This window comes from Enhydra lutris, unplaced genomic scaffold, assembly GCF_002288905.1.
Source record: "Enhydra lutris kenyoni isolate GAN:26980312 unplaced genomic scaffold, ASM228890v2 scaffoldscaffold18, whole genome shotgun sequence".
Taxonomy (NCBI): Eukaryota; Metazoa; Chordata; class Mammalia; order Carnivora; family Mustelidae; genus Enhydra; species Enhydra lutris.
In genome coordinates this window covers 24,216,913-24,241,628 of record NW_019154102.1, presented here as the reverse complement: position 1 = coordinate 24,241,628, position 24,716 = coordinate 24,216,913, and the positions used below count along the sequence as shown (strand labels likewise).

The 24,716-nt window shown below is 53.4% G+C and overlaps 3 protein-coding genes across 10 annotated transcripts in view; 2 read left to right on the top strand and 1 right to left on the bottom strand.

The window, feature by feature from the left end:
- Positions 1–14,253, top strand: part of LOC111147982 (rhotekin) — a 23,403-nt gene extending 9,150 nt beyond the window's left edge. For 4 of the 8 annotated variants that reach the window (XM_022504314.1, XM_022504312.1, XM_022504311.1 and 1 more), the window contains 11 exons: positions 7,944–8,143; positions 9,927–9,988; positions 10,117–10,170; positions 10,269–10,386; positions 10,589–10,798; positions 11,499–11,593; positions 11,696–11,802; positions 12,039–12,167; positions 12,805–12,973; positions 13,134–13,238; positions 13,823–14,253. In XM_022504314.1, coding sequence (XP_022360022.1) covers positions 7,944–8,143; positions 9,927–9,988; positions 10,117–10,170; positions 10,269–10,386; positions 10,589–10,798; positions 11,499–11,593; positions 11,696–11,802; positions 12,039–12,167; positions 12,805–12,973; positions 13,134–13,238; positions 13,823–14,157 — 1,584 coding nt within the window. In that variant the 3' untranslated portion in view covers positions 14,158–14,253. Of the gene's footprint in view, positions 1–64; positions 1,608–7,943; positions 8,144–9,926; positions 9,989–10,116; positions 10,171–10,268; positions 10,387–10,588; positions 10,799–11,498; positions 11,594–11,695; positions 11,803–12,038; positions 12,168–12,804; positions 12,974–13,133; positions 13,239–13,822 lie in introns of those variants that run through there. The other 4 variants (XM_022504317.1, XM_022504318.1, XM_022504316.1 and 1 more) reach the window with 4 other exon arrangements.
- Positions 14,254–14,633: 380 nt separating this feature from the next.
- On the bottom strand, positions 14,634–18,376 carry LOC111148055 (WD repeat domain 54). The gene is made up of 10 exons (XM_022504428.1): positions 18,300–18,376; positions 17,696–17,973; positions 17,467–17,529; positions 16,974–17,040; positions 16,828–16,881; positions 16,371–16,498; positions 15,394–15,494; positions 15,157–15,319; positions 14,899–14,973; positions 14,634–14,820 (listed from the first exon to the last, which is right to left on the bottom strand). Exons 2-10 carry the CDS (start codon positions 17,915–17,917, stop codon positions 14,689–14,691), a joined length of 1,005 nt encoding a protein of 334 aa, XP_022360136.1. The 5' UTR covers positions 17,918–17,973; positions 18,300–18,376; the 3' UTR covers positions 14,634–14,688.
- Positions 18,377–18,562: 186 nt separating this feature from the next.
- On the top strand, positions 18,563–24,499 carry LOC111148185 (chromosome unknown C2orf81 homolog). The gene is given in 5 exon segments (XM_022504645.1): positions 18,563–18,580; positions 22,346–22,576; positions 22,668–22,889; positions 22,938–23,018; positions 23,020–24,499. Coding segments are annotated over 5 exon segments (1,980 nt in total). The 3' UTR covers positions 24,448–24,499.
- The last annotated feature ends 217 nt before the right edge of the window (positions 24,500–24,716 follow it).

Genomic DNA, 24,716 nt, shown 5'->3' with positions numbered 1-24,716 from the left:
GGAGAGAGAGAGAGTGTGTGTGTGTGTGTGTGTGTGTGTGTGTGTGTGTGTGTGTGTGTAGGGGGGTATCCCTTTTAACGATTTGGGTTATTTACCACACCAAAACTGTAGTCCCGCCTCTAGTCTGACAGGTCCTCCCCCGGCCCACCGCTCTACCCCTCGACCGGGTCCGAGCCCTACCTGTTACTTCTGGTAGAGACTCGGGAGTTGCTGAAAGGTCTGGGACTAAGAGGGCGAGGAGCGACAGCAAAGAGGCTGTCCCTGAGGTCAGCTCTCCTACCCTGCTGGGCCTGGAAAGGGTTAAGTGAGGGGGCCTCCCCCCCGCCCCCTCTCCCTCCGGGCCAGGATTCCAGGCCTGGCTTCTGCCCTTTCTTTCCCCCCTAGCCTGCCAGAACAAAGGCCCTTTCACATCCCTGTCCCGTGTCCCAGGCCTTTTTTGACTCAGAAGCTAGAGGACCTGGGGAGAGGGGCTCAGTCGGGTCTCTTACCAGCAACCCCGTGCGGGGCCAGCGTGGGGGAGGGAGAGGCGAGGCCCGGGGACCAGGAGGAGGGGCCTGTGGGCTGGGGCCGCCCCCGGGACAAATCGGGCCTACCCGGCCAGGGCCGAGGAGCCGGGGCGGAGTCGCAGGGCCCGCCGGCCGCCGAGGGGAGTGTGACTCCGTGGGCCCGGGTTGAGTGGGGGGGGGAGGTGGCAGAGCTGCAGCTGGCTGGGAATCGGGGCTGGTTTCCTGTCTGGAAGGGAAGGGGCCCGCAGAGGGGAGCGGGGGCAGCAGCAGACAGGCACACCCCTGCTTTTCTCCCTCCCACACCTCCCTTCTGCTGGAAAAGCGAGGTAATTGTGAGCCCAGGGTGGGGCGGGCTGGATCAAGGCCCCAAGTTGGAAGAGGTGGCTCTGGGGGTTGGGCCGCATTTACCCCTTTGTCCCGCTCCCTGGGCTCACTCTCCCCACAAGTCCTCAACTCCATCCTCTTCTTTCTGAGAGTGAGAACCCCCCTCTGAAAGCTGCGACCTCCTGCCAAACCCCACAACTCCGTAAAACCTGCCTGAGGCGGCCCCGCCCTGCCCCCTTCCAGCTGTGCCTGCCCCTCACGCCCACCCCGCACACAGATTCTCTGTCCACCCGGCCAGGGATGTGGGCGGGGGCTGGGGAGGGGCCAGAGTCGGAATGAAAGGGCCTTTTTCTTCCACAGCTGGGAGAACAGCTGCCACCAAAGCAAGACTGGACACTCTGTGCCTAGAGCCCCCTCTGCAGCTGGCCTCCCTTCCTGGGACCCTGCTCATTCTCACCTCGCTTTCCTTCCCTCCCATGCCTGGCTCCCACCAGGGCCCTGGAACAGTGGTAGGCAAGGAAGGTTTGTCCCAGCAGCCCGAGGGGTGTGACAGGAGCGCAGAGGGACAGGGGCAGCCTCTGCCCTCCGCCCACTCTTTCAAGACCAGGGGAACAGCGGGAGGAGGAATTGTGGAGCAGCGCGGAGCCTGCCCAGCACCCCCCCTCTGGAGGGGTCCACAGGGGAAGGGGCACTGGGGGCACAGAGATGCAGGACAGATTGCACATCCTGGAGGACCTGAATATGCTCTACATTCGGCAGATGGCGCTCAGCTTGGAGGTAACATCCCCGCCCCCAGGACTCCTCTGCGTGCAACCCAGCCTGGGTTTGTGCCCTGCGGGTCCCTGCAGGGGCTGAGGAGGGAGAGGGACAGGTGGTTCTGTGTGCCTTGCTTGTTAAGTGCCAACCAGCATTATGTTGGCAAAAGGGCCTTCACACCTATTTCTGAAAGCTCTGGGGGTGGGGGTGGATGTGTGTTTTGGGCCCCAGGGGTCCTTTTAGGTGTGGGAAGAAGAGAAGACTTCAGGGTAAGAGAGGTTTGCAGGAAGGATGTGGCCTTGCCGGAGAAGGGAAGGTGACTCTGACAGGATGTAAGGATCTGATGGCCTTGGAGGTGGCAGGGAGCTGTTTATTCATTTATTTATTCTTAAACACTTTTATTGAACACCGCCTATATGCGGAGCTCCTTGTTGACCATGGGATACCTCAGTGAACCATTCAACTGGGAGTACACAATAAACATGTAAACACAGAAATCATCCCCCCAGTGACATGATGCTAAAAACAGGGGTGTAACACCCATCAGGTGGGGAAGGCAGCATTCAGCGTGGAGGTCAAAGCAGGCCTCTGTGATGAGATCATGAGCTGAGACCAGAAAGATATGAAGATATGTGGAGACTAGAGGAAGAGCTTTCCATCTGGAGGGCATAGCAAGGGCAGAGGCTCTTAGATGAGGTTGTGCTCCAGTTCCAGTGTGGCTGGAACATAGGAGTTGGGGCTGAGATCATGGACAGACCCCAGATTAAGGCCTTACACAAGGCCTTTTACTCTAGGTGCGATGTTGGCCCACCCAGGGGTTTTAAGCAGGGAAACGACTCATCTAATGTTTTGTTTTTTTTTAAAAGATTTTTATTTATTTATTTGATAGAGATCACAAGAAGGCAGAGAGGCAGGCAGAGAGAGAGAGGAAGGGAAGCAGGCTTCCTGCTGAGCAGAGAGCCCAATGTGGGGCTTGATCCCAGGACCCTGAGATCATGACCTGAACTGAAGGCAGAGGCTTTAACCCACTGAGCCACCCAGGTGCCCCTCATCTAATGTTTTAAAATAAGGGCTTCTGTGGTGAATAGGCTAGGCAGGCATGGAGGGAGGGAGAGAGGAGAGTTGACAAGAGAGGTAGCAGAAGACCACCAGATAGGAAGTTGTTATGGCTTTAGGGGAGTGAACCTGGTGCTGTGGTTGGAAGTGCTCATGGTAGAGACAGAGAAGGGGGTGGATTTCAGATGACGGTGGTAGATCTGATGGGGCTTGTTGGTGGATGAGCCTTGAGAACTGAACATGGATTTGCCTCATGGCAAAGAGGGAGCTCTGGAATGATTCCCAGGTGTGCCCAAGCTGGGTGGTGTGGCCATTTACTGAGATAGGGGAGGTAAAGGAGGCTGTGGAAGTGACCGCCTGGACAAGGCAAGAGTTTGCTGCTGAGGAAGGTCAGAGGAGGGACTGTAAAGAGTCCAGATCAGGAGTGGAAACTTATTGCCAATGTCACCCCTCGGCCCTGGCGCCCATGCCCTGGACCATAGCAGACACTGCTGGCCAGTCACAGCACTCTTGACCAGCAAGCCCAGACGTGGACTCGCGATTTTTCTCAGCATGTCCCTGGCACAAAGTGTGCAGGTTGTTTCCCTTACAAGGGCACCAGCCAGAGGCAGGAGTCCCAGCCTGGTTTAGGGCTATATCAGGAGGGGACACCTTTATCTAACTTGTTTGCCTAGAGAGGGTTACCTTTTTCTAATATGCAGAAAGGTGCTCAGCGAGCCCATTGGGACTCTGCTACTACCTATTGCCTGTAGTAGCACATGGGGTGAAACCTATTCCTCTGCGCTGTCCGCATTACTAGTTACATGTGGCTACTTGAATGTATAATTTAGTTAATTAAAGTGAAATAAACAATTTCTTGGTTGCTCTAGCCATTTCAAGATGGCTGTGGAACATTTCCATCACTGCCGGAGATGTTATTGAACAGAGCTGGTCTAGGTATTAAAATGTTTAAATTCAGCATCTTCTCTACTCCCCTGTGCACCCCCCCCCACTTCCCCATGTAATTTTTCTTCATGGGAGGCCTGTCCGAGTTCTGGAACAGAGGATGGGGCTTAGATTTCACTTTGGTCACCTCTCCTACCTCCGCTAGGGTACAGGCTGAGGATGCTGTGTTCCTTCTCCATCAAACTCAGCAGTCCCCCCTCCGCCCCAGTCCCCACTCAAGAAAGAGAGATCCATTGATATTTCAGAGATTGGCCAGAGAGGTAGTCATGGCAGAGTAAATCCAAGAACTTTCTGGAGGAAGCAACTTAAACTGCAAGTAAAGGGAATATGGGAGTGAGAGAAAGGTTGTTCTTAAATATGTGCTGGTCCAAAGTAGTGATTAGACTTTCTCACTTAATTCTCAAACAGTACTATGAAGGAGGTAGGGCACTCCCCAGTTTACAGTCTCCAGAGGCTAAGTTCTCACAGCTAGTCAAATTCCCAAGCCAGGATTTGGATTTAGTCCCAGTGGAGATTCTGAAGGGAACAGAGGTGATGAGAAGCAGAGCAGTAAGTCAGGGACTGAAAAGAACAGGACGGGGGGACAGGAAAAGACATCCACGAGGGCCTAATGTGTGCTGGGCTTCTGCCCATGACTCATCCTCCTTCAGCCTCTTGGGCCTTGACCCAAGTCCTGCTGACATCCAACTCTGGGCTCTTTTCCCAGGAGAGTAGTGAAAATACTGCCTACATCTGGAGAAAGGGGTGTGTGAGTGGGGAGGGGGGACAAGAAGCTATCCCTGGGGTGGCAAGATGGGGACAAAGCATAGGGATCTAGAAACAGTGCTAGGATTCCTGAGATGCTCTGCCCAAAGGGTGGGAGCCAGAATTTCTGGAGCCCTGTCCTCCCTGAAGCTGTGGGAGAGTGGGTCTGGGGCCAGAGTCAGGTGGGAGGTGGTAGCAGAGGTGTTGGGCTCATCCAGGCTGAGCCCAGAGACTTTTCCACTGCTCCAGTTTTTCCAATTTACACACTCTCCTCCCTCCCCTGTGCTCCTGGGCAAGGGGTCACCTTGGAGGGCTACCGCAAAGCAGGAGGAGACTCTGGGCCTCCTGCAGCTCTAGCGGCACCAAGGCCAAAGCCCTATCCAGGGCGATGGGGGAGCTCCGGAGCAGTGTTGCACACGACTGCGTCTCAGGGTTCTGCTGCCCAGATCCTAGCCCCGCCAGGCGCAGGGAGGAACCGCCGGCGCCCGGGAGCCCCTCAACCTGCTCTCGCGGCAGTTGGGAGCTGATGTCACCAGCGCCCTGAGCGCCATGGCAGGCGGGCGGGGGCACTTGCAACTCCCCAGACCCAGCAACTCCCCAGACCCAGCGCACTGCCAGCATTGGTGCCTCGAGCGCAATGGACAGGGCTAGGGAAGGATCCGTGAGTGCTGGGGACCGGGTAAAGATACTAACCGGGAGAGGGCTTGAGATGCTTCTCTGTCCCCTCCCTCCCCCCTTCTCTCATCGTTTCCTGGTGTTTGTGGGTGAAGCTGGAAGCAGAATGGGATGGGGGTTGGCAAGCAGGAAAGCTTAGCAGAGGTGGGACCCTGGTGCAGACCGACATAGAGGGGCTGAGGAAGTGGGGCAGCAGGAGCTGTGTAGTCTGGGAGGGCTTCCTGGTGGAGGGGGCATTGGGACCTGGTTGACCTACTTCTGAAGGGTCAGGAAGAGAAACTGTGGGAGAGGGGTGATGAAAGTTAGGCCCAGTCCAGTGGTGGCCCAAGAAATAAATTGTGAAGAAGGAGTGTGCAGAGAGGTTGGACAAGGCTTTTGAAAGCAGGAATCTAGGGTGTTCAGGTCTTGGAGACTTGAATGCTGGAGACACAGGGGACAGAATCAAGTGCACAGTGTGAGAGCTGATGTGAGGGTGAAGACAGGTTTTGGGTGATCATGTTCACCCCCCTCTTCCTACCTGGTGCCTTCCCTGGGCTTCCTCTCAAACTAAGCTCACACTGTCATGCAGTTAGGTTTCCCCCTCCTTTCTGAAGCCTTCCCCATCACTCAGCCAGAAGCAAACAGGGGCTGTCTTCCATGAGTGTGTTTATGCCATGACATGGCACTTACGGGGCAGCCAGTAGCGTCTGCATCTCTCACTGCCCAGCTGGACTTTAAATGTGGGTCCTCAGACAGCACAGGGATGCTCCAGGGTTTGTTGGGTGAACGCTACTTCTGCCAAAGTAGCATTTAAAGAAAGCATCCTCACCATTCATCCACACTATGCACTGGGCACTGTGCTAAATGCTTTACATTCCTGGCTTACTGAATCCTCACAGTCCTAGCGTGTGCAACTACTTCCAACCTCATTTTATAGATGGAGAAACCAAGTCTTAGGGAGGTGGAGTAAATTTTAAGTAAGTTTCTTCTCAGCTTCTCAAGACTGGCAGGACTGACTAAGACCCAGATTTGTTTTATGTTATGTCAAACTGGTGCTCTCGCCCTTCGCTCTCTGCCAAGACCTCCAGGGCTCTTTCTGAGTGAATGTTCCTGAGAATCCTGGTGCCTGTCTCAGTACCTAAACACCACCCCCCATCCTTATTCACAGCCTGTATTGCCCCTCACTCCTGATCTCCTGCCCCTCCTTGCCTCTCTCCTCAACTTCCCAAGCTGAGAGCGCCAGGCAGAGCCCCTAATCTGGAGTGTGTACAGGGTTCTGTGAAGTATGGGTGAACGCTGTAGGGGGTATGCTCCTGCACAGATCCCTTGCCAACTAGATGTTCCCCATCACTTGAGTCTTCGGGGTAACCCAGGAGGGTCTTTACTATTTTGTCCATTTTCTTTAGTTGGTGGTTCTTGGCCCTGGCTACACCTCAGAACCATTTGTGGAATTTAAAAAAAACACACACACTAAATTCTTAGAGATTCTTATTCTGCAAGTCTGAAGTAGAGCCCGGTAGAGTGTGTGTGTGTGTGTGTGTGTGTGTGTGTGTGTGTGTGTGTGTATGCACGCGCACATGTGCTTGCGCGCGTACACGCCTATGTTTAACTGAAAGGATTTAATTTTTTTTAAAGGTAACACGAGGGGTGCCTGAGTGGCTGAATTGGTTAACTGCCCGACTCTTGATTCTGGCTCAGGTCATGATCTCAGGGTAATGAGATCGAGCCCCACTTCGGGCTCCTGACTGGGTGTGAGCCTGCTGAGATTCTCTCTCCATCTCCGAAAAAAAAAAAAAAAAAAGGTAACACAATGTCCAATAGCACAGAAGTAAAGAAGGATATATTTTAAAGTAGTCTAAATCTGTTTTCCAGTCCTGGCACCTAGGCCTACAGTGTCTGTTTTATGCATATATATATATATATATATATATATATATATATATGAAGTGAGAAGAGAGTATCACAGCATGCTACCACTTGTACAACATATATATATGTATATATAATATATATATTATATTGTATATAATATATATATATTGTACAAAATATATATATATATTTTGGACGGGGGTGAGAGAGAAAGAGAACCTGTGCAAGCACAAGCAGGAGGAAGGACAGGGAGAATCCCAAAGCGGATGCCTCGCTGAGCACAGAGCCTGACCCAGGGTTCAATCTCAGAACACTGAGATCATGACCTGAACCAGAATCAAGAGTCAGTTGCTTTTAACTGACTAAGCCCCCCGGTGCCCCGTCACTTCATACATTTTGAAGAGTATTTTATATCTGCATATATATGTCTACCTAAATCTTTGATGTCTGTAGTATTCCATATTCCACAGGAATGCTGTGACTTATTTAACCAATGCCTGAGTGAAGGACTTTTTTTTTTTTTTGAGATTTTATTTATTTGACAGAAACACAGCGAGATAGGGAACACAAGCAGGGGCAGTGGGAGAGGGAGAAGCAGGCTTCCTGCTGAGCAGGGAGCCTGAAGTGGGGCTCGATCCCAGGACTCTGGGATCATGATCTGAACCGAATGCAGAAGCTTCAGGGACTGAGCCAGCCAGGTGCCCCTGAGTGAAGGACTTTTAATCTTGGTATTTTAAAACAGTGTTGCAATGAATGTGGCTTTGCTTATATGTGTAACTATATTTGTAGGATAAACTCCTAGATATTGAATAGCTGGATCAGAGGATATGTGAATTTCTAGTTTTCATAGATTTTTCCAAATTGTGCTCAAAACAAGCCAGTGGAATTTATGCTCCTACCATCAAATGCATAAGGACATCTGTATTTTTACAAAGCTTCTCTGGTTATTATTGGGCAGATGAGGCTGAGTTGCCTGAAACATGTTTCTTAGTTTCTTCTGGAGCACATCCTGCTTGGGGTCTGGAGCCTGCTTAAGCCTGTCCCCAACTGACATTTCCGTCTCATCCTTTCCCCCACTCTGTCTAGGACACAGAGTTGCAGAGAAAGCTAGACCATGAGATCCGGATGAGGGAAGGGGCCTGCAAGCTGCTGGCAGCCTGCTCCCAGAGAGAGCAGGCTCTGGAGGCCACCAAGAGCCTGCTGGTGTGCAACAGCCGCATCCTGAGCTACATGGGCGAGCTGCAGCGGCGGAAGGAGGCACAGGTGCTGAGGAAGACTGGCCGGCGGTGAGCACAGGGTAGTGGCCCAGGGTGTGTGTGTTCGGGGTGTAGGTCACCCTGAGACTGACGTCCCCACGAAGCCTTGTCAGAGCCTGGGAGACCCCTTGGTGTTTTCTCACCACAATGTGCTGCCCAAAGGTGCACTGGTGGTGCTCGCTTCGGCAGCACATATACCAAAGGTGCACTGGTGAGTAGCTCAGGCTGGGCTCAGGAAAGCTGCGTATCTGGTGAATGGCTGGCGGGCTGAGGGCTGAGAATGTAAACGCGCTCCTTGCCTAAGCACTGCCGGTGGTCTGAGGGGGCGGGCTGGGTGGCTTCTGGAAAGCTAACTTCCCCAAAGTCAGTTCACCGGGTGGCCAGCTGACCACAGACTGACAAGAGCATACCTGAGGTACACCAGCATGAGCACTACTTGAGAAAGGGAGTAATAAAACAGTGTTTAAGGGAACGCCTCCCTGTTCACATAAATTAGATGGTGTATTTTAAAAGGGGTCGGCTTCCGGATGTGAAACGCCAGCTGCTCCGACAGCTCGCGCTGCCAGTCTGACAAAGCTGCAGCCGGATGGCTGAGGTGATGCTCGGCTACAACTAAATGTTGGAGAAAATACCTGGCAAGTTTATCATTCTGAGAACTGGCCACTTGGGTAAACTGATCATTTGGAAAACTGGCTGCTGGCAAAATAAGCCTGCTTGACCCACAGGGCTGAGTGGGGAGAAAGTGCTGGCTGCTCACTGGCGTGACACCCATCCCAGCTCTGCCGTGAAGGCTGCCACAAGAAGGGGTCACTAGGAGCCCTCCAGAGCCCATCCATGAAGTCCCCAGGGGAAGGCAGATAACCAGCTCTGTGGCTTCTCCACAAAGCTAACGGGCAAGCAGACGGGGTCGGGGGGCAAGTCCTAATGTGAATTTGAGGTCTCCTGAGAGGCAGCCCTCAACAGCCTCTGCCCTGCCCAAGTCCCACCTGGCCTAGGCAGTGTGGGGTGAGGTACACCCCAGATTGCTGACAACTAAATGCTTTGCCCTCACTCAGTGGCACATCGTTTAGCTTAAGGCCTTACTAAGTTGCTAATGACGTTAGTGACCTTCTGAACTGGGTGGCTGAACTGGCTTTCCACCTGAGGATGACACATGGTCAGAGAGTGCTGCTGATGGGTGGGGGGAGAAAGGCCAGGTGTCTGGGCTGCTGCACTGGGGGCTGAGGGACTTGGGGTACTGGGAAGGCTCAGCCTACCTACGGATGGTAGAGGAGAAATCAAAGCTGAGGAGGAGGGAAGAGAGAGGTTTGTGGCAAATGGAACACAGATGTTCTTTACTTGTGTTCTTGATTTTCTAACCACCCCAGTACTGTCCTATATCAAAGAAGTGATAAGATGGTAAAGCACAGCCTCCCCTATTGTTAAAAAGAAAGCCTGCAAACTCCTCCAGGTCTGGGGTTTAGTGGAGATGAGCCCTTGAAAAGGAGTCTCTCTGCAGGCACCTGTTCCCTCAAGCCTCACTTGTGCCTGGCAGGGGTCTGGAGGAGATGGTCAGAGAGGGTGCTTGGAGGGGGAGGAGCCTGGAGCTTGTACTGCCTGTGAGCTAATGTGCCTCTGGTGTGCCCAGGCCCAGTGAACCCCTGGGTTCAAGTGACAGCTCAAACAGTCCCTCAGCCCTGCCCTGTCAGTCTGGCTGGGGACCTGGGGGCTAGGCCCTGGGCTGGAGGCGTCCTAGAGCCCTTGAGAACCACAACGGGGTTGGGGGGAGAGTAATGTCTAGAGGCCAGCCCAGGATGCTGTGATTTGCCCACAGGCCTTCTGATAGTGGGCCACCTGCTGAGCGCTCCCCTTGCCGAGGCCGTGTCTGCATCTCCGGTAAGAAACACAGCTCTTCCCCACCACTGCCCACCCCTACCCCGGCCCCCTAGCTGCTGGCGTTCCTTGCCCAACCACATGATCTCCTGCCCTGTCTCAATATCCCTTCCTGCTCTTCTGCCCCTCAGACCTCCGGATTCCACTCATGTGGAAGGACACAGAATATTTCAAGAACAAAGGCGGTGAGTTCCACACATGCTGGGACAAACTGAGGGGAGTGACCTGAGGTTGGAGGCTCTCGTGGGGCACTGTGCTTACTAGTTTGGGCCTCTGTCCCCAGACCTACACCGCTGGGCTGTGTTCCTGCTACTGCAGCTAGGGGAACACATTCAGGACACAGAGATGATCCTAGTGGACAGGACCCTCACAGACATCTCCTTTCAGAACAACGTGCTCTTGTGAGTGCCTTGTCCCTGGGGGCTCCCTCCTTTCTCCAGTCTCCTCCAGTCCTTGGATGGAGCTGCAGGGGAGGAAGGAAGATGGGCCTCACCTGGACAGCTGTCCTGTACTCGCACCACATCATCCTCCACCCCGCGCCCCCCCATGCCTCCCTGAACTTCCCCAGGACCAGCCTTCTCTCTTCCGCCCACCCTCCTATAGCACTGAGGCAGGGCCAGATTTTGAACTGCGACTGGAGCTGTACGGAGCCTGCTTGGAAGAGGAGGGGGCCCTGGCTGGAGCCCCCAAGAGGCTTGCCACCAAACTCAGCAGCTCCCTAGGCCGCTCCTCTGGGAGGCGTGTCCGGGCGTCACTGGAGAGTGCGTCGGGTTCGGGGAGCAGTCCCATTCTGCTCCCCACCCCGGCTGTGGGGTAAGGCCCTACATGCCCCCACTGCCCTCAGCTGCGTATATCCTGGTCTCGGGTGGCCTCTGAGCTGTGTCAAGCATGCAAACCTATTCTGTGCCACTGCCACAGCGTGCAAACCTACAGGAATGAGTGGCGGCCACTTGGCTGGGAGGCACCCTGGCCTGTGCCCTGGAGCCAGGCCCAAGTCAGCCAAGAGGACCAGTAGGAATGTGGGTAGAGCTAAGTTTGGGGGACTTGAATTTTTTGAAGCAGCAATGCATATTATGTGGATACGACAGAGTGCCCTGGTTGGCGCAAAGTAGCCCGGGTCCTGTGGGGTTGCCTGCTGGTGCCTGGAAGCACCCAGAGACATTGGGTCTCTGAGCAGCAGTTGGAGAAGCTCTAGGGCAGTGACTCTGCTGCCTTTGGAGACAGACAGGAGGTCAAATTACAGCTCTACTACCTACCAGCTGTAAATTATGGGCAAATTTCTTAACTTCTCTAAGCCTTAGGCTCTCTCATCTATTCACCAAACAATGCCACCAATCTCCCAAGGCTGTCGTGGGAAAACAGTGGGATAACATACGTAAAGCACAGGAAGCACAGGACGTGGCACTTAGCAGGAGCTCGGGAAATATCCTTACCCCTGTGGGGGAGGCCGGCTAGTTTTCCTGCAGTCTAGGATGCCCAGCGCCAGGCTGAGGCCCACTTCTCTGTTGTGTAGTGGTCCTCGTTACCACCTCTTGGCTCACACCACGCTCACCTTGGCGGCAGTGCAGGATGGGTTCCGCACACACGACCTCACCCTCGCTAGCCATGGTGAGTCTATTGTGGAGGGAGGGGACGCTGGACAGTGAGAAGAGGGGCTGTGGGATGGTCCCTTTCGTTCACCACCCTTACCCTAAACTTCCTATCCCCCAGAGGAGAACCCCGCCTGGCTTCCCCTCTATGGTAGCGTGTGTTGCCGCCTGGTGGCTCAGCCTCTCTGCATGACTCAGCCTACCGCCAGTGGTACCCTCAGGGTGCAGGTGAGGGGCCCTGAGGCAGAGAAGGGAACCTGGAGAAGGCCAAGGACAGTTGGATCATCTAGGCACCAAAGGACTATTGGAAAGTCAAGATCTGGGTGGAGGAAAGAGGGTTATGGCAAGAAGACAGGAGGATCAGACATGAGGGTGGGCAGAAAGGAACAGACTCTCAGTGGGGGAATGGGAAGAAGGGTGTTGGGGGTGTGATTCCCCCAGGAAACCTTGAGTCATTTGTGCAGCAAGCTGGGGAGCTGCGGGACTGGGCGCGAGTGCATGGAGTCCTGAAAGGCACAAGCCTCTTCTGTTACCGGCAACCCGAAGACGCAGACACTGGGGAAGAGCCGTTGTTTACTATTGCCATCAACAAGGTGATGGGTCCCTTGGTGGTAAAGCTACCAGGTGCCAGGGCCCAGGAGCATCTCCTTCAGGTCCCAGGAGGGTGGGTGCAGAGAGATGGAAGTCAGGCCTGCTGTTCCTAACAGCACCGCACCCAGCTTCAGGGCCAGGAATGTTCTCACCGGTGTCACTGGAAAAGGCTCTTCTACTCACTAGCGTTAGTCAAGTCCCAGAGGGTCCCACGGGCAGTTTAGGATTTTCATCCTCTTTCTGCCTTTTCTCTCAGATTCCATTCTGCATCTTCCCCCTTTCCTGGCTTTGTCTTCCAACCCAAGTCCAATGACCCCTCTTAATTTCCAAGCCCTTTTGCTCGCTTTCCTGATGACTTTTATGAAAGTACTGAGGGATATTAGGCCTCAGCATTCCTGCTCACCTCTGTGCCTCCCTCAATCCCGTCTCTGTCTGCTCCTCTTTCCTGACTAAGGACGCTCTGTCTCATCCCCAGTCCTTTCCTGCTGTTCCTTCCTGCTCTGCTCAATAGGAGGCAGATGAGAGACCCAACCAGCTCTTCCTTCTAAGGCAGGGATGAGCAAGCCTCCCTGGTATCTGTGACCGCTGACTTCTGTGACCAAGGTGAAGGTGTAAGTAGACCCCTTCCTTCTCCTGCAGGAGACTCGAGTCCGGGCAGGGGAGCCGGACCAGGCTGCAGGCCGGCCCTTCACCCTGAGCATCAGTAACCGGTATGGGGAGGATGAGGTGACACACACCCTTCAGACAGAGAGCCGAGGAGCCCTGCATAGCTGGATGGAGGCTTTGTGGCAGCTTTTCTTTGACATGAGTAAGAGGAGGGGGCTGGTTTGAACCTTTGGGAGGGATGGGGTTTATTTTTTTCAAAGGGCTCTATTTCCAGAAAGTGTGGAAGGGAATGCAGCAGGGGAGGGGGCGGCCTGGCCCTCTCAGTCTTCCTCCTCCCACCCTAGTCATTGCTCTCCCTTCAGGCCAGTGGAAGCAGTGCTGTGATGAAATCATGAAGATCGAAACCCCTGCTCCCCGGAAACCACCCCAAGTACTGGCCAAGCAGGGGTCCTTGTACCATGAGATGGGTGAGTGAAAGTACACTCCGGGAACCCGACGGCAAGTGGGGTTGGGGGCCTCAAGGTAGCCCAGATAATGGGAGCAGAGAAAGCAACAGGCTGAGGCAGAGCTCTGGGGACCCAAGGCCCTCTCGGCCCTGTTGTATTTGTTTCTCTTCTCCAGCTCTTCTTAGAGCCATCTCCACCAAAGTTCCAAACCAACCCCCAAAGAGCTGGATTCATTTCATGGATTTCTTTCCTAATTTCTTCTTCTCTGTTTCCCTTTCTGCATGCGGATTCCTGTCTCTTCCTCTGACCCTTCACTTGCTTGGCACTGCTTTCATTTTCCTCCTCTTTTCTTGATTTTTTTTCACCCACTTCTGCCCACCCCCTCATCTCCATCCCCCCTGCACCCTGTATCCCATAGTCTTATCAGAGCCCATGGCTCCAGGGGGCCCAGGTGAGGGGCTTCTCCTGCAGGATAACACAATCTCAGCTGAGATCCGGGCTTTGCTTTCCTCCTATTACAGTGACAGGTGATGGTCAGGGCTGGGTAGGCCTGGGGCCTAAGTTCTGACTGGCCCCCTCCCCTCAACCCCTTCCTGGTGTCACAGCTATTGAGCCGCTGGATGACATCGCAGCGGTGACAGACATCCTGGCCCAGCGGGAGGGCACAAGGCTGGAGACACCCCCACCCTGGCTAGCAATGTTTACAGAACAGCCTGCCCTGCCTAACCCCTGCTCACCTGCCTCAGTGGCCCCAGCCCCAGCTCGGACCCACCCCATGCCCTGGGGGCGACCCCGAACATTCTCCCTGGATGCCATCCCCCCAGACCACTCCCCTGGGGCTTCCCGCTCCGTTGCCCCTCTCCCCCAGCAGCGATCCCCACGGTCCAGAGGCCTCTTCAGCAAAGGCCCACCCCGCACTTGGCTCCAGTCGCCAGTCTGAGAGAGAAAGGTGCTGGCCGCAGGATCTGGCCAGAGGAAGAGACAACCTACGAGCAGCTGGGCTCCGGGTGCGGTGCGGGCAGCAGCAGGTTGGCCAGCTTGGCCTCCCCTTCCTCTGCTGGACTGGGGGTAGGCTGGGGAGCGGGAGCAGAAACTCCTCCTCAGCTGTGCTTGCCAAGGTGTTGAGGGGCTCCTTTCTGGGACGGCCTCGGACCCCCCAAACCCTTCCTGGGAGAAAACTGGAACCAATCCTGCCCTACCTCCCTGCACTAACCAGCTTTGAGGATGGCACTGAAGAGCCTTGGGAGGGAGTGCACCTCCCTGTGACTCTCACATCAACCATTAAAGTTATTTAACAGCAGCCCTCACCTGGTTCTTGAGGATAGGTTGCCTCTCCGCTTGGTCTGGAACTGCCCCCTCCCCTCATCCCTGGAGCTTAGTTGACCGGTCTGTGATACTGAGTAATCAGACAAGGGCTGGGTGGAGGGTTACTTTATAAATACCACAAGGAGAAAGGAGGGCTGCTCTTCTCTCACACACTGCTGAATCTCAGGATCTCAGCAAGGTCATAGCCAGTCACAGCAAAGGAGCTGCCTGAGGGGTCACAGAATCGCGCACCGCACACCTGGGTGTCAGGCACACACTCACCATGACAGTGTTCCACCTGGGGGAGAAGAGGGCTGCTCAGGGCCTGCTGCCTCATGCGCGGACCCCCCCTTTCCACTCCTCCCACAACACACACCTCAGTGCGGCCACTCTCTGGACTTCTGCTCAGCTTCCAGATGTGTACAAAGGTGTCCTCGGCTGCAGAGAGAAGCTATAAAACCAAAGGTGGGAGGATGAGTGGGCATTAGCAGGTGCTGAGGGGACGAGTATAGGCTGGAGTGCCTGGCCCAGGCACCCAGGGAGAGGGCTCCACTGAGAAACAGACAAGCCTGTGGAGTTCCTCTCAATGTCCCAGCACCAGGGGCACAGGTACGTAGGAATGGAGGAGACTGACCTTGCCCACCTCGGGAGCCAGGTCCAGGGCACAGATGGCTCGGGCGTGGGCGCTGATCTGGACGTGCAGAGTTCCTGTACCAGCCTCATATAGACGCACTTGCCCATCCCCATAGCCTGCTGCTACTGTCCCATGCCACAGCTGCACGGAAGGGCATGGGACCCTGCAAGGGTGATAAACCACTTTAATTTCCTCTGACCCCTCAGGAAGGCATCCACCCCCTTCCGCCTCACCTACCCAAATCCTGGAATTTGGGTCACTAATTTGAACTTGGGCCCTGACCGCCAGACACACAGCAAGCCTGAGTTATCTGCCGTCACCACGTCAGCCATACAGTCCTGAGGAGAAAAGCAGGATCAGTCCTTCCCTTCCTCCCCTGCTGGGTCCTATATACAGAACAGGAGGGGAAGGGAGGTAGCATCTGCATCTTTGCCTCTCCAGGGAAAGGGCAATATGTGGAGCCCTTATCGGCTGGATGCGGGGTTCCCTTGGGATGCATAAAGTGCCTCCCTTGCATTCCTTAGAATTTCACTCCCCAGACCTGCAAACCACGTGTGAGGAGCGGGGTATATAACCGCCCTCACTGGATGGATGAGGAAGCTGAGGCCCCAGTGTTATGATCTGGAGGTCCTGCAGTAAGCCAGTAACAGTCATGACTAGAGTCCAGGCCCCTGGACAGTCCCCAACCCCAGGCAACAAACATAGACGCTGGGCCCAGCGCTGGGTCAGGTGCAATGGAGGATATGAATGAGAACGTACATACCCTGTTCTCAAGAGGTTTGTAATCCAATTAGGGAGACAAGAGTTGTCTTTGAGGCTAGTACCAATTCAGGGCTCAGCTAAGGGAGATCAGTGGGAGCAGGAATAGGGGGATGGCTTCCTGAAGAGAGTGGCACTGGAGGTGGGCAGGACTTGGCAAGTCCAGAAAAGGAAGCTGCACACGTCAGAGTTGGAAAGTATCTTAGACACCATCTGTCCCAACTCCTCAGTTCACACCAGGACTGAAAAGTGTTCGTGAGCTATTAAAGCCACGTAAGTGGAAAATCCGATTTCATCACTGGACTTGAGGTTGCTGAAGCCTGGGAAAGGGCAGCAATTTGCCCAAAGTGATCCAGCTGCTTAGCAGTGGAGTCAATTCTTAAACCCAGGTCTGCCGCCCGCCGAAGTGGGAAGGCTCCCAGGCTCACTGGAATAAGTAGGGGGAATCCACTCACCTGTCCCTGGGCAGGCTCGGTCGCAATGTCTGTGACTGATGTCTGGTGCCCAGCCAGCTCTTCACTTAGTACAATGTTCGGACCCTTGGCTGGGATGTCAAACACCAACACCCGGCCCGACCATGTTCCTGCAGAACCAGTGCCCCACTGATGGCTTCCTGATCCTCCAGCATCTCCAACCACCACACATAGCACTCCCTCCACCCCAGAAACCTCTGTAGCAAACCCACCACTCACTGCTCCAACAGCTCCACTCCTCCGTTGACTACCATTACTCTATCCTATCCTGCCCCTCTGAAGCCTGCCATGGCTTTCTGCAGTCTCTATAAGAGCCCCCTTCACTCCCACCCTTCCCTCTAACCTTCGAAAATTCCCTCAAACCTTCAGCATCATCCCAGGCAAAGCCTGCACCCCGATGCCGTAGCACCCCCCAATGCCCTGCCTTTGGCCCCCTCACCCACACAGATGAAGTGACCACTGGAAGCAATTCCTCGGGCAAACACAGCCTGTACTGAGTATGAAAGGGGAAAACTATTAGAAATAGCACCTCCGCCAGCCCCACCAAACACTCCCTACCCCCACCCCACTCAGTCCTGCAGGTACCTGGAGATGCTTCTCCAGAGTCCAGTGCATGCCAATAGACCATGACAGAGCCATCTGACTCGTACATCTGGAAGACAAGAGCAAGGATGGGGGCACATCCAGCTGACTTTTGCAGAGCTATGCTGAGTAGTTCACATACAGGTTAGCCTTAGAGTCGCACTCCCCTGAGCTGACAAACCATGTGTGAGAAGCAGGTATATAACCCTCGAAACAACTGTGGGAGGCAGGCACTACTTTTATTTCCATCTCAGGACACTGAGGCTCTGAGAAGTTAATTAAATTGCCTGAGGTCATACAGCTAGTAAAGGGGCAGGTATAGGAGATAGCACTTGGGAACTGGAAAAGATGGAAGGAATGAAGATGAGAAATAAGGAAGAATGGGCTAAACATGTAAAAGGTTTGTAAGTGTTTAGAGGTAAGTGGCGAAGTATTTACGGGTCTGGGGGAAGAGTTGAAAAGACTCTAGTGGGGTAGGATAGGAAGCTCTTCTTACCTGTATTCCTCTATGTGAGGTGAGTACCAGCAACACTCGGAAGGGGAGGACACACCAATGGACCTATAGGGAAATGGCCCAGAGTAGGAAGAAGTCGTCAGACTGGAGGACAGGAGGTCTCCAGAGTGGAAAATCAGAGGGTTAGGGAAGGCCTATTCCTGAGGCTTGGAAAGAAAGGACAGAGATGAGGACTGGGTTCAGCAACACCATTCTCAATTCAATGCCTCACCTGGGTGATAAGTGGAGGGCTCACTCCGGCTCCCTCCTTAGCGTGGAGCTGGCGCTGGGCCAAGGGCACACCCTCAGGAGCAGCGCTGAGAAGCTGGGCGCTGGGTCCATGGACTACCCCAAAATGTGTGAGGTTTCGGGAGGGCACCTGCAGCACACTGAGGTTATTGCACAGGGGTGCGGCCGAACCTCGAAGGGGAATCGGGCGCTCCCGGCGGAACATCCTAGCGGAGAAAGGCCCGAATCACAGGCGCGCAGGAAACACGACAGTGGTGATTCCTGCGGGAGGAATGGGGGGGTGCTGTCGTGAGGCACTGAAGGAGACCACTGAGGTCAGAATGTGATGGGGAACCCGAGGACTGCAACAGGGGAGTCTGGCGTGGGGAGGTCTTGTGGAGCAGGAAAGGGGAGCCCCAGAGCTGCGTCAATGGGGCGATGGGGAAATCCCAGAGGAGGAACGGTGATGGCACAGGACCTGGTGGCTCCAAGCGCCCGAGCGAAGGCAGATGAGGCAGGGTAGCCCCCAGACCCTTCTTCTCTCAGCTGGCTCCCCGAACCCCCCGGCCCGGGCCAGAAGTCACACCCGCAGCCCCAGGGTAGCTTGCCTGACTCGGGGAATCGATCGGTCCCTCCGAACCCGCCGCCACCATAGAGACGACGCACGCACGCACGGCCATTGGGCGGAGCCGAGCAACCCAAACGTGCGGAGCGCGGCGCGGTTGCCAGGGCAACCGTGAGCGGGGCGAGCCTCTCTCCTCTAGGTCCGGCGCTAGGTGCAAGGCGCGGTTGCTTGGGAGACGGTTAGGCGGAGGTGGCAGCATCAAGGAAGGGAAGCCGAAGCAGCGGGGTTGGAGCGACAGCTGCGGCAATGGCTCACGAAGGCTCGGTGAGCTTCAGCTCAGATGGGGGTGGGCCAGAGTCGGACTGGCTTTTAAGGTCGGCGTGGGGAACCATGGGTCAGCCCCACGCCAGCCGCTGCCAGCCCACCATGCGGGCGTACATGGCGACCAAGGAAGCCACGTCGGTTTGGGGCAGAAAATCTGCACCTGCACCACGCACACTAACACGCTTTGTCACACTCGGAACCTGAGGGAAAAAGTCAAATGTATGGTTCAGTGCCCAAGAACGGGAACTGACTTTGGACGCAGCTAAGGCATGTAATAAGTCTCTTACACTGAGGCACCCATTCAAATGGATAAGCCAGAATTGGTCGGGCACTGGGGAGAGGTGTTTCTAAATAAACTCCCTTTCAAGGATTTTAGGAGGAAGGAATGGGTTAAACAACAGCTCTGAGGCTGTATTTGAAAGTCAAGTTGTTTAAAAGCCAGATTTTTTTTTTTTTTTAAGATTTATTTTTATTTGAGAGCGAGAGAGCCCACGAGAGACAGGGAGTTGTGGAGGGGCAGAGGGAGAGGGAGAGAGAAAATCTCAAGCGGACTCCCCGCTGACTGGGAGCTCCATGCAGGGGCTTGATCTCACCACTGTGAGATCATGACCAGAGCCAAAATCAAGAGTGGAGGCTTAACCTACTGAGCCACCCAGGTGCCCCCCAAACCAAGAAATTTTTAAATAAAACAGATTTGAGGAGACTTTGTGCGATAATATCTCTGGCCTCTAGAGGCCACATCTAGGTACAGTCACCGTCAGGCGTGGCAGATGAGAGGCTGGGAGGGTAAGTCTAAGGAACTGGCTCGCCTCTCCCAGCCCTACCTGCCTGGACTGGTTTGTGGGCTATTCCCTGGGCTTGCCACCAGGGCTGTTTTCATTAGCAGAGAAAGGAAATGAGGCTTAAGGGACTTTGAGTTCAGTGTAATGTTTAGGAAATACCAGATATGACAGAGAATGAATTTGAGGGGACGTCTCATAGGAGGCAATAAGGTTGGGGTGAGGAGATAAAGTTTGGGAAGATTACCTTTAGAGGTAAATTTTGGAAGGAACCAAGTGAAGGGAGACATGTAGGAAAGGAGTAGGCTCCCAAGAATCTTCCTATAAGTTTCCTATGTCCCTAAAATGAATTTATGGAGCTAGTCTTTTTCTTTTTATATGATGTTTTTATTACAAAAGGACACAGACTCATTGTAGAGAACTTACAAGATAGAGCACAAGAAAGAAACATATCCACTGTGACAATTTTGATGTTTTCCTTTTCTTTAACATATACTGATTTTTACATCAGAGGTGACACTTGGTATGTAATTTTGTATACTGTTTCTTTCATTTATCATTACCTATATTGCAAATTCTTCCTAAAATTATCTTTAATCATTGCATAATATTCCTTAGTATAGAGGGCACACAATTAGCCATATATTCTCTTTTTGTTAGATAGATATTTTCAATATTCTGCTATTATAAATGACAGCAGAGGGTCTATTGGAGGGTCTATTGGAGGATATAATTTTATTTTCATTTCAGGATATGCCTTTGGATGTGTTCATAAAATTGGAATTGATATTTTTGAAGGTTGGACATCTTTTCAAATGTTTATTAGTCATTTACAGTTCCATTTTTGTGTAATGTTATGTCCTTTGCTTATTATCCTTGGGGTCTTATGATTTTATTTTTTATGTGGGTTTTTAATATACTTGGGGATATTTATCCTTTTTCATATTTTTTGCAATTTTTTTTTTTTATTTTGGAAAGCAGGATAAAGTCAGGCTCTAGAGTCAGACAGACCTACATATGAATTATGATTTCACTACTACCTTGCTGTGTGATCTGGACAAATTCTGTAAAATGGGGATAAAAATAGTATGTAGTCTAAAAATGTAGGACTTGAGTCAGTGTTTGTAACTGATATGCTTAGGTGCCAGTAAATGGTAACTACTGTCAACTTGTAATTAGGAGTGTCTTAAAAATAAGTACAGGAAGGGGTGCCTGGGTGGCTCAGTCATTAAGCGTCTGCCTGCTGTCTCTTTCTGTCAAATAAATGAATAAAATAAAAATTTTTAAGAAAAAGTACAGGAAAATTTTGCCTATATGTATGTAACTCTCTAGCTATTTCTTTTTTTTTTTTTTTAAGATTTTATTTATTTATTTGACAGAGATCACAGTAGGCAGGAGAGGCAGGCAGAGAGAGGAGGAAGCAGGCTCCCTGCCGGGGCAGAGAACCCAATTCAGGGCTCGATTCCAGGACCCTGGGATCACGACCTGAGCCAAAGGCAGAGGCTTTAACCCACTGAGCCACCCAGGCGCCCCTCTCTAGCTATTTCTTTATTATTTCTTTTTTTAAAGATTTTATTTATTTGACACACAGAGAGAGATCACAAGTAGGCAGAGAGGCAGGCAGAGAGAGAGAGGAAAGCAGGCTCCCTGCTGAGCAGAGAGCCCGATGTGGGGCTCAATCCCAGGACCCTGGGATCATGAGCTGCGCCGAAGGCAGAGGCTTAACCCACTGAGCCACCCAGGCACCCTTCTTATTATTTCTTACATAATTTTTACGCTTTGGCAGTTTTTTCTCACCCAGAGATTATATGACAATTTAATCTATTTTTTCCTACATTTTATTTTTTGCTTATATTTTTGTTTTATCTGTGTGTGTGTGTGTGTGTGTGTGTGTGTGTGTGTTTATCCTTTAATCCATTATTTAGATGAGTTGTTGTAAAATGATCATCATCTAAGTTGATTTGGGGGAGAGGAGACTAGTGTTCTTTAAACACTAACCATTTATTGATGACTTATCCTTAATTTTTCTGAACTCTCAAGAACTTTGAACCTTTTGAACTAGTGCCAATAGCAGAGACTGTGGTGTTAGAGCTCTACATAGCCAGGGTGTACTCTGTAATCTCAGTCAAGCGCTAGTTAACCTGTGTCCTTCCAGTTTCTTTGTAAAATGGGTTTAGTGAGCTGTCATGAAAATTAAATTAGCAGGGTTCCTGGGTGGCTCAGATGGTTAAGCATCTGCCTTTGGCTCAAGTCATGATCCCAGGGTCCTGGGATCAAGCCCGCATCCAGCTTCCTGCTTGGTGGGGAGCCTGCCTCTCCCTCTATTGCCCCCCACAGGTGCTCTCTCACTCAAATAAATAAATAAATAAATTTTTTAAAAAAATAAAAAAAAATGAAAATTGAATTAGTTAGGCCAGGGGTCCCTGGCTAGATCAGTCAGTTAAGCCTCCTACTCTTGATTTGAGCTCAGGTCATAATCTCAGGGTCCAGAGATCAAGCCCCATGTCCAACTCCCCACTCAGCAGGGAGTCTCCTCCCACGCAGCAGGGATTTTCTCCTTCTGCCCCTCCCCCCAATAAATAAATAAACTTTTTAATGATTTTATTTATTTATTTGACGGAGAGAGACACAATGAAAAGGAAACATAAGCAGGGAGAGTGGGAGAGGGAGAAGCAGGCTTCCCACCAAGCAGAGAACCCGACGCAGGACCCAATCCCAGGAGCCCAGGATCATGATCCAAGCCAAAGGCAGATGCCCAATGACTGAGCCACCCAGGCACCCCTAAATAGATAAATCTTAAAAAAGTAAATTAGCAAGGTCAAATATCTAAAATAAATTTGACATGTAGTAGGCTGTTAGTAAATTACTCCTTTTGAAAGGCTTTTCCTTCCTACTGGACGGCTTGAGAAAGCTTCCTCCTAGTCTATAGCTGCTTCTCCATTCCACTTATCTGTTTTGCCCTGATTGCCCTCTTCTTTCCTCACAGAGGCAGGAGAGACAGATTCGGGACCGTGGGGTGACCCGATCCAAGGCAGAAAAGACGCGGCCTCCTACGGTGCAGGCGCCACAGGTGGACATCGTGCCTGGGCGGCTCACGGAGGCTGAATGGATGGCACTCATGGCTCTAGAGGAGGGAGAGGATGTTGTGGGGGACATCTTGGCTGATCTGCTGGCGCGAGTCATGGACTCTGCCTTCAAAGTCTACTTGACCCAGCAGGTGGGCCTGGATCCAGGTTCTCCAGACCCATCTCCACACCCACCCATCCGTCCAGCCCACTCTGGGCTGAGATCCTTTCTCATCTCCACAGTGCATTCCATTCACCATTAGCCAGGCCCGGGAGGCCATGCTGCAGATCACTGAGTGGCGCTTCCTGGCCAGGGATGAGGGAGAATCAGCAGTGGCTGAGGACCCCACGTGGTGCGAGGATGAGGAACCATTGGCATGCACAACAGATACCTGGGCTCAGGGATCAGTGCCTGTGCTGCATGCCCCCGCCTCCATAGGCCCAGAGGAGACCTTCCAAGACGAGGTAAGCCCAACCCCCAGCTCCCTCTGATCCCCACACCCCTACCCTGAGCCCCACCGAGCCTCTCTGGACTCCTCTACCCTTAGTTCCTGTCTCCTCTTTCCAAGGTCTCACTATGCACCCTCTACCCCCTACTCCCAATGCATTTCCCTAGGACCAAGGGAGCGAGGATCGGATGTCTCTAGGAACATGGTGGATGGGGAGAGGCTCTCAGGAGCAGATGGAATCTTGGGAACATTCTCCAGAGCTGCCAGTCACTCAGGGCCCGCCACCTACCCCAGAGCTGTTTCAGGACACAGGGTCCCAGGGTCCTTTAGAGGACTTGGACGTCCAGGCCAAAGACCACCAGGCCACAGTGGGGTCCTTGAATGCGAGCCGCCAACCGTCGGTGGAGATGGCTCCCAATGGCAGTGTCCACCCTTCTATGGAGCTGTCCCAGGTAGTCAGCACCCAGGCCTTGACCCAGGAGGCACAGCCCAGGGGCTCCCAGTTCTCGCTGGAGGACCTCTATTGTTGCACGTCCCAGCCGCACGTATCTGGGGACTGGCTGAAGCTCAAGGAGGAGGACGTTCCTCTCATCGAGGAGGATGTGCCCCTCATCGACTCGGGCGTGTTGGGGATCGGCCTCTCTGCAGGCGGCCCCACCACGCTCGTCCCCTCGGCCTCATTAGAGCCACAGCAGCCTAGGTTGGAGGACCCGCTGCGGAGCCGGCCTCGCTATAGGATGGGTCGCAAGACTGGGGCACGTCTGGACCCCAGGCGCCTGCCGCGCCACTGGGTGCGCCCTCTGGCCGAGGTTCTGGTTCCGGACGCCGAGGCACGCCCCCTGGAAGCCTACCGCGGGCGCCAGAGGGTCAGGGAGACCAAGACTCCTGAGGCTCCCGCCAGATCCCTAGCGCCCAGACCTGGTGCCCATGCCCCCCCGACAGTTTTCTTCTCTCTCCCGCCTAGCGTTCATTTCCCTGCCTTGGGCCTGGGCCCTGGCCTCCAATCCCCAACTTTAAGCCTAGGCCTACCATCACCAGGCTTTGGGTCAAAGTTGCCCTTTCCCAAACCTGGGCTTGGCTTTCTTGCCACTCATCTGGCTTTCCCTGATCTGGCCCGGAGCCCCAGCCCCAAACTGTGGCCTGGTGCCAAGTGGCCCAGTGGCTGGGAGGGGGAGGCTGAGTTGCTGGGTGAGATATGGGCTGGCCGCAGCCGTGTAAATCCACAGGGCCTGGATCCCGGCGACCGGGAGGGTCAGGATCCTCGCAGGGGGCCATATAGGGCACCCCGAGTCCTTGAGGCCACGTCCCAGGTGATGTGGAAGCCCATGTTGCTGCCTGACGCAATGAAGCTGGCTCCTGGTGTGAGCATGTGGAACCCAACCACCCAGGTGCTACTCAGGGCTGCAGTACCCCAGCAGGAGGACAGGGAAAGTGGCACCTCTCTTCCCATTGAGCAGCAGCCCATCCAAACAGGTGCCCCAAATCCTCAGGTGTCTGTGAGACAAATAATGAAGAACCCAAAGCCCAAAGTGTGGTCACTCCTCCCCGAGCACCTACCCTATTCTGGGCCCTGAAGCTCAGGTGGTGCGTTCCTTCTTTCTGCTTGCCCAATAAACACCTGAGTTGCCTGAAGAGTTGACCTGGTGTCTTTGTCAGTTTCTTCCAAGGGCACTCAATCAGGAGCAGTTGCCCTACAGTCCTAGAAGGATACAGAACACTGGTTCCAGGGAATGACCCTGTTTCCACCCTTGGGAGACCCCGCACTGGGTCACTGTTGCTCCCCAGCAGAGGCATTCTGGAGAACCATCCCCCTCTCCCCAGAGGAGTAGACATAAGGGCTGCA

Bases quoted from the DNA above. Each gene is read 5' to 3' on its own strand.
- LOC111148055 (XM_022504428.1), bottom strand. From the start codon at position 17,917: ATGTTCCGCCGGGAGCGCCCGATTCCCCTTCGAGGTTCGGCCGCACCC. The intron at 16,882-16,973 runs GTACCTGCAGGA...TTTCATACTCAG, and splicing joins CTCTGGAGAAGCATCTCCAG to TACAGGCTGTGTTTGCCCGA. The intron at 14,821-14,898 runs GTGTGTGTTGTG...CTTCTCCCCCAG, and splicing joins CAGAGAGTGGCCGCACTGAG to GTGGAACACTGTCATGGTGA.